Here is a 9,163-nt window from a genome sequence, read left to right on the forward strand (position 1 = left end):
CAGATCATATCACTAAAGCCAGTGGAGGATGAGTGAGGGTGCTAGCCACAGATCATATCACTAATGATGTGATTTGAACATGAAGTTTTTTTTTGTATCATTTCTTAGATATCTATATATTATGGGTTATTAGTAGCACATTTTAGGTTTTTTATAATGGATCAAATCATAAACTAACTATTTAGGAATGCCAACAGAGCAGTCCGAAAGTTGAACACAGTTTACGGATGCTATGCCTTCAACTTTTACCTCACCAGTACCGCCGCCATCGCTATGAGCATTCTTTCAACTTCTTCCGTAAGTTTTATAAAAAATGATTGTTTTTTACTGATGTTAAGGTATAAATATTTATTTTTTAATATTTATTTCTTCTATGAATTGAAATTGGTCATTGTGGAATAAGTCCATCTTGTGAATTTCATGTCTATCTTTTATATTCATTATTGAGAGGTTCTACCAAACCATCGAATTCCTCTCGTATCTAGTCCTTACAATCCAAAATCCTTAATGGTCCTTACTTTTTCACAAATCTAGTCATACATTAGGACCTGAATGTTCCTCAAGTTGCCGATTTAGCGAAGACCAAATACCAATCCTTCGATGGTCAACTTCCCAACCACCATTTTTTTTTATCCCCCTCCATTGCCATTTCTGGCATACGGGGTGCGGGAGCAGTGGGGTAGTGCACTGAGGATTGCGCATGCCACTGCTTCCAAAGATCACCTATTCTTTTTATTCCTTTTTTTTTTTTCTTTATTCTTTTATTAATTCATTTTTTACACTGATGCAGCCCAGCGCTAGGTTTAGCACCTTACTGATGGAGCTGCACCTTGTCCACTGCATCCGTTCGGTAGGTCCTCCTGGTGCGCATCCGTCTCGGTGCCTCCTGCAGTTACCAGGCTGGTTCAGCCCTCCTGGTCTCAGTCTGGGTCAGCTTCCTCATCTTCTGGTGGCTCGCCGATGTTGGGCGGTCAAGTCCTTCCCATTGTGAAATGAGTGGGGCCCACCACCTCCTTCCACCTGTAAACTCCTTTCCAACCACCCAAGCCCACTTATTTCTAACCTGGCTTCTCTTTCATTACCGAATAATAATCCTCCTAGCCGTTTGAAAAAAGATGGCCTCGAAATATTCTCCTCTAGAAATGTTATCGGAGTTCTATCAATGGGTAGATTATCCACATTTTTGTATTATGTCATTTTATCACTAACAGCAAATTTACTTCTTTTATATATATTTATACAGTAAATAACAATAAATAAATTTAAAAAAAATAATTGACCATGTGTGAATTAAAAGACTATGTCAATCTGGATTGTGGTCAAGAAACATTAACAATTTAAACTATTTATTAATTTATTGCTTTTTTATTTTATTTTCCGTTCCTTTATTTGTTTTTTACCACATCTATTTTTAATTTAGAATAAGAATTTAGTTTTATTTGTTTTTTGTTTTATATATATTTGTACACAAGAGAAAGTAAATAGTTTTTAATGATATCCATTTATAGTGATTATTTTTTTTTACTTTGTATGTTTTTTATATTTTTTTGATAATAATTTTAATAATCTGAGACAATTATATTTTATACCACATAGACGTTTTTAAATTATCGCTCAGACAGGAACTTAATGTATACAATTACTTGCTAAAATCTGTACCTGCTAAAAAGACACATATTAAGAAAATACAAACTTTTCAATCACAATTTTTAAGACTGGCAACGAACTCACCACTCTACGTTTCAAACGAGACCATTCACACCGATCTACGCATTCCGACTGTAACGGACCACATTCATATGACTTACAAACGGTTTAACAACACGCTACATGGACATTTCAATAAACATATACGACATATAGCAAAAAATTACATCCCTGACGTAACTCGGCGTAGGTTGAAGAGGAGTTGGATGCGTGACCTCCTAGTGTAATAAAATAATTTACTTAACGTCAGGAAGATGTACCACTGGGTGCTATCTCCCTCATGCCATGCCTGGATAGAACATCTTATTTCCTGCTTGTAAAGTACATTTACAGGTGTAAATAAAAAAAAAAATGAAAGATATAAAAAAAGAATTTATTTTATTTTGTTTACATATTTTATATTATAGACGATGTATAAATTAAGTTTTTTTTATGTTTAATTTATGGTTAGTTTATTATCTTATTTCATGTATGTTATTTTGAATTTACTCTGTCCTAGAATAAAATTGATTTTCTATTCTATTTTATTTAAAGATATAAATGGGAATGTTTCGATTCTTTGTCTACAATAAACATTTTAATTACTGGGCCGATTTACGTGCTGTTTTTTTTCCAAAATGTTATTTTCGCCATCCGAAGGTTTGAAAATACCGAACTCCTTGATTTCTCTGGTAGTAGTATTATATATACATCAATCGATTTATTTATTTCTGAAGAATGAGAAAAACAATTATCGATTCATTAAATGATTTAAAAAATATTATAAAAAACATATTGGGTCTTTGAGTAAAGTAGGACAACAAATTTTCTTTTAGGTAAAAGCAAATCATATTCGTTTTTAACGTCGCCTGAAATCCTTACATAAAATTTTTCAAAGAAATTAAAATTTTTCGCATTGTGAGTTGGAGGAATTTTTTTTATTCCAGGGCCCATTGTTCGTATAATCGTTCATAACTCCTCTGTATTTTATCCTATTTATGCGTTTTTTTTTTGTTATAAACCGGCCAAGAAGCACCGCGGCCTCAGAGGGCCTATTGTACGCCGTCCCCCCTCTGCTCAAAACAGGCCAATTGCCTTTACAAATCTGGACACTGTGTAAGGATCCACAGTTTCGCAAAGTTTGGGATCCAAGATACGATCCTTACCAAAGATGAGGAATCGTGTTCTTGCCACTGTATCACATTTGCACATGATGTGGTAAGCAGTCTCTTCCTCCTTCCTGCAGAACCTGCAGATAGGGGACTCTATCAGTCCCATTTTATGGAGATGCTTGTTTAACTGACAGTGTCCCGTGTATAGTCCTGTCACCCATCTTAGGATACTCCTATCCATATTAAGAAGGCAATTGCTTCTTTTCGGGCAGGGTCCTTTAAGGAATATTTTTGATTGTTCCATCCCTCTGGTATTTCTCCAGAGTAACCCAGCCTTGCTCTCAGCGATCTTTTTGATATGCCTCTTCGCATGGTTGAGAATAATCCTACATATGGGGTAAGGTGTGAGAGGAACATGCTCAGATCCTTTCCTTGCGAGGTAGTCTGCTCTCTCATTTCCTTTAATGCCTTTATGTCAGGTACCCATTCCACCCACACCTTGTTGGCCAAGGAGAGAGAGTTCAAGTTAGCCTTACACTCCTCCACCAATTTGGAACGGGTTGCGTAGTTTTCCAGCGCATAGATGGCCGCCTGACTATCCGTGTAGATCGTGATTAGCCTTTCCCTCATGCCCTCCTTTATTAAGTTCTGGGCACAAACATTTATTGCAAATACCTCAGCCTGGAACACTGTGGTGTGCTTTCCTAACGAGATGGATGTTCCTTGATTAGGTCTATCCATTCTCCATATCCCTGCTCCATTAGGGATCCGTCTGTGTAGCAGTTTATCCCATTACACGGCTTGTGTGGGGTTGAGCCATCAACCCTTACATTGTAGTAAGTGTTTTTATACTTTTTTACCTGATGATCCGAATGGATTGCCAGGATCCCGTCTTCATTGATCCTATTTATGCGTTGGGAAGCCGATCTCTGTTCTTTTTAACCTACAATAACAATTCAGATATAATGCTGTTACTATACTGTTGATAGTTTGGTTTTGGAACAAGTTACGATTGTTTAATGTGAAATGGTAATAGTTTAAAGGCCCTCTGTCTTTACTGTTCGCACCGAAATAGCACCATATGAGAAATGTTATTGAATGTGTTTTGTTTTTCTCATGACGACCGTAACACCCCTTGTCTACGCAGATATCGTCAGTGTTTTTATTTCACCATGGCAACCGTTACAGTGCCCTGACAAGGGCGAAATATTATTTTCCAATATAGAAGCACATTTCAAACGTTTTGCTTTATACTTCCAATTCTAATTTGTTTAATTAGATCTTTTTTTTTGCCCTTTGTTGCAGTTTATAGAGCTCTTAACAACTCCCAAGCCGAGATGGGCTAATAGTTGAAACTACTATCTAATATTGCCATGGATACGATATTTATTCATCAATGGTTCATTCATGAATAAGTGTCGTATCCATGGCAACTTTAGCTAGTAGTTCCAACTATTAGCCCATCTCGGCTCCCAAGTTTTTTCAGTAGACTGGTTGAGTCTTGTTGAAGTTGTTTCTTTTCTAAAGATTTTCTAATAAAATATGAGGCGAAAATTTAGAGCCAAAAAATGTTATTTTCCTATTTTCTTTTTTAAAATTCGTATTTAAAGGTTTCTTGAGGTGCTAAAATCGAATATAAACTCTGTTTCACTCCTCAGAAATCTTTTACCGCACCTATATTACCATTATTTAGATTTAATGCTCTTAAAAGGGCGAAATAATGGTTTCAAATAAAGACAATTTTTTCAAAGGTATTATTTTATACCTTCGGTTAATTAATTTTTATAATTAGATCAGGTGTGTGCCCTTTGGTGCAGATTATAGAACCCTAAACTAGTGCTACGTTTGGTGTGGATTGTTGAAGTAATTTCAATTTTTTTACCATATATTTTTATTATATAATATTATTTACTGCTATAAAATAAATAGATATAATAAGCAATTAATTACATCTCTAATCCAATGGGTAAATAACTAAATATATTAATTTATATCAAACTTTCAATTGTATTCAATGCTAGTTGTATACATTTATAATTTTATTTACTGAGTTTTATTAAATAACTTTATTTTACTTTATCAGTTAGAAGGTTTCGGAGCTATCATTGGGTTATAGGGCATACTTTGTATAAATTAACACAATCATACTATGCATTCAATAATATGTTATAATAATTCAACAAAAAAAATTATTTAAAACAATTACCATACTAAAATTCAAAATTGTATGTTTAATCGTTAGCTTGTTAATTAACGTTCATAATATGCGGAAAAAAAAATTATTTAAAGTTACTAAAGATCTCCTAGTGTAATAAAATAATATACTTGACATCAGGACGATGCACCACTGGGTGCTGTCTGCCTCATACCAACACATTACGTAAAGGTGAAAATAAAAAAAAAAATTAAAATAATGTCATAACAGTTTCAAACACAAGTTTTAAATTGATTATTCACTTAAAAATTTTATAATTTCAATTCAAAACTATTCCACACATAATATTGTCTTCCTTTAATCTTATTAACAACAAATCCTACCTACAACGGATTAGGACTCTGTTATCTCTTTATCACTAAATTTAATTTATTTACAATTTAATTAACGTTCTTTTTTAATTAGTTGCTTATAACATTCTTTAAAATCATAAATATTGTATTTTTATTGTATACATTATTTTGCATACATATACCCTCCCCTTTTTTATTTTTTCACATATACATATGCATATATGTGTATATATACATCTGTATATTTCAAGGATTTGAACATTTCATCTTACAACCAACATTTTATTAATAATTACATATTTATTTTACTTAAAATTTCAGAATAATGGTGGTTTAGTCCTTAAGGATCTGATTTAAAGTTTGCGGTATAATTTATATTTTCTGAAATGTAAATTGATTCTAATTTTTTTCTTTTAAGATTATTATTTTCTTTATGTATCACCTTGACATTTTCAAAATCAAAATCATGTTTATTTTGAACAACATGTCGTACCAATGCTGTTTTCTTTGGGTCCTTTTTCATATTTTTTATGTCATTTCCAAGTTGATACATACTATCTTTAATATATTGCTTTGTTTCACCAATATATATGGCTGGGCAATTAATGCATGGAATTTTATATACCAATCCACATTGATGTTTACTATCTATGGGGTCTTTTGTTTTACTATAATATTTTTTCAATTTATTGTTTGGTTTGAAACATTCTATATCTCCTTAAATGGCTAACGTTTCGGCCAATTCGACCATCCGCAAGGACAATCTTAAATACAAATTTACACTCACATAAAATATTAAAAAATAGTGATATGATAGCAAGGTGTAATAGTGTTAAATTTATTATAATTAAAAATTTTGATATTAATGAAAGAGGGACAAAATAAGATAATTTTGACTGAAATTGGTCGGAATAGCCTTCAAAAATGTTTTTTAAATATTTTATGCCAGTGTAAATTGGTATTCATGATTGTCCTTGAGCATGGTCAAATTGGCGGAAACGTCTGACATTTATGGAAATAAAGAATCCTTTGAGACTTTAATTTGGATAAATTTGACTTTATTTAAACATTAATAACCAGTCTCAAGGAAGTGAATATGTTATATATAAATTAATTTATCCAATAACCATGGTGGAACCAAACAATATATAAAAGACAGGATATATCAACAAGAGAATGATGTAAAAAATATGGAAAAGGAACCCCCCAAAAAAACATTGGTTCAACATGTTGTTCAAAATAAACATAAATTTGATTTTGAAGATGTCAAGGTCATTCATAAAGAAAATAATATTTTTAGAAGAGAAATATTAGAATCGATTTACATTTCAGAAAATATAAATTATAAGGTCAATTTCAAATCTGATTCTAAGAGACTAAACCACCATTACTTTGAAATTTTGAGCAAAATAAATATGTAATTATTATAAATAAAAAAATTGGTAAATAGATAAATGTTCAAATACTTAAATTGTACAAATGTACATATATATAATAAATATACACTTATTAAGCATGTATAGGTGAATAAATATGTGAAAAAATAAAATAGAGTGGAGGTATATGTGTGTTATATAAAAAAATACACATATAATAAGAATATATTAATTATGGATTTTTAAAAAAATGTTGAGTTATAAGCAAAATAATTAAAAATAGATGTTAATTAAATTATATTAAAAATGTAAATTAATGATAAAAAATTATTGTTATATGATAAGGTGATAAGAGAGTCCTAACCTGTTGAAGGTAGGTTCAGTTTTTAAGTTATAAATATAAGTGAAAGAGAGAAGTCGTTTGTAAAAAAGGTTTTTTAAATCTAAGGTATAAATTAAAAAAAAAAGTTATGTAAGTATAAGTAGGAAATCTATTTAAAAACAAAATTTTATGAAGTTGTTATGATATTATTTTAATGATTTATTTATTTTAAAGATGAGACAAGGGCAATTAGCCTGCAATTTGAGATTTTAAAAAAACTAAATGACATCAATATTAAAGGTGTAGCCAAAAAAATCAGTGTGTAGTTTAAGGAAATAATGTAATTGTTATAAAAACAAAAAACTTTTTATAGGTTGCATCCTTTAGAATGGCCTGAGGGCCGAAACGTTGGAGAATTTTTAAAGAATAAAAGTTGAGAGAAAAAAGGATGAAAATTGTGTAAATTGATAATAAATTAATTTATTTAATGGCTTATTGTGTGTTATAGGTAGAAGAGTTTCCTGGCACTGCCTTTGGAGCCATTATTATCTGTTTCATCGAAATATTTTTTGTTGCATTGTATTCACATTTTGGACAGTCGCTGACCAACTTGGTAATATTAATTTATTAATATTGGTATAAATTAATTTTATATTAACAATTAATATTAATTTAACTTAAATATTATTTAAATTGCAACCTCTACTTATCAAATAGTTATGGTTGTAATCTTGTTCAAACTAATATTCGATTAATCCATAGAACATTACAAATAGACATTTTAGTTGGTCTAAATATCACTATAATAAACCAACATCGTACATATTATTTTTTCTAACTGTTGTGTCAGGGATTCCAGAATAATTATCCAAAATAATCATACTTACCATTTAGCCATCATTATAAAACATTGTGATAGTAAGTAATACAACCCTCAAAGCTGCACAAATTAACAAAATATTTATTTACATTTAATATACCCTCGAATAAATTCCAAGGAAGTAACCAAGGTGACATGAAAAGACTCGCCAAGACTCTAAATCTTAAGGTGGATCTACATGTTGGCCGCTCGCCACGGAGGCTTGTACAAATGCTCGGTAAACAAAGAGCGGACCATCCACATGTCAGTGTTATTCAGAGAGGCAAGCATGGCGGACGTACTAGTGGTTCAGCCATTGCACTGGGATTGTATTATTTTTATTACAAAAAAAGAAAATGGAAGGAAATTAAATATAAATAAATAAGATTAAATATAAAACTTATTATAAAAAGTACCAACAAACACCTTTAACCTCCTAACAGCTCTCAGTTGCAACTAGACAAAGAACAATGGTGGAGATGCTACACGAGCCCTCTCACGAACCCCTTTGATCTGTGTTCAAAAAAGCTACTCTCGACGGATCGGCAACGAGCTTAGGCCAACTCGTACAAGCCACCCATCCACATGCTTGCGCATGTCTGAGTTCGCCATGGCTTGGCCAACATGTAGAGGCCCCTCTAGAGTCTCGAGATTTCAAATTAAAAAAAATACTTGAATGAAGAAATAAATAAAAATTTTCCATTATCAGCCTATATATGTAAATCTAGCTCTCTCTTTTAGTTTGTGGACATATCGATTTGTGCGCTTTAATTTATTTTTCCCTTACTTTATTTATTCATTAAAATAATTTTTTAAAACTTTTTTAACTTATTTCTTCATTTTAATTATATTATTTCAATTTCTTGAGACAAGTAATTATTTATTAAATAAATCAAAAATTGTATCCTTTTTAGTCTCAACACTTTTTATTTCAACAGTCCAACGTTTCGGCCATTTCAGCCATCCTCAAGGACATCTTCAATTATAAATTCTTCCTCACATTAAAATTAAAAATTTCTTTTGCAGGCTATTCTGCCCAGGTCATTCATTAATTATAAGTTGAAAACCTATTTTTTAATTTAAAATCATAAATATCTAAATCTTCTTATTTTTAAAATAAAGCACACAAATCGATATGTCCACAAACTAAAAGAGAGAGCTAGATTTAGATATATAGGCTGATAATGGAAAACGAGAAATAATGAATAATTTTATTAAAAACAATATCGTTATAACATGGTAGAGAAAGGAAATATTTCTCCATTTAACACACTTTAAAATGTTAAACTAAAGATCATGA

General features: G+C 31.1%; 1 protein-coding gene across 1 annotated transcript in view; it reads left to right on the top strand.

Annotated features, from left to right (window-relative positions):
- The window catches only part of LOC136795125 (uncharacterized), a 13,596-nt gene that overhangs the window by 3,496 nt on the left and 937 nt on the right, over positions 1–9,163 (top strand). The window contains exons 2-3 of the mRNA XM_067044721.1: positions 198–297; positions 7,513–7,617. Coding sequence (XP_066900822.1) covers positions 198–297; positions 7,513–7,617 — 205 coding nt within the window. The remainder of the gene's footprint in view (positions 1–197; positions 298–7,512; positions 7,618–9,163) is intronic.

The sequence above is a fragment of the Halyomorpha halys genome, unplaced genomic scaffold, assembly GCF_000696795.3.
Source record: "Halyomorpha halys isolate HHAL.00 unplaced genomic scaffold, Hhal_1.1 Scaffold323.1, whole genome shotgun sequence".
Classification (NCBI taxonomy): Eukaryota; Metazoa; Arthropoda; class Insecta; order Hemiptera; family Pentatomidae; genus Halyomorpha; species Halyomorpha halys.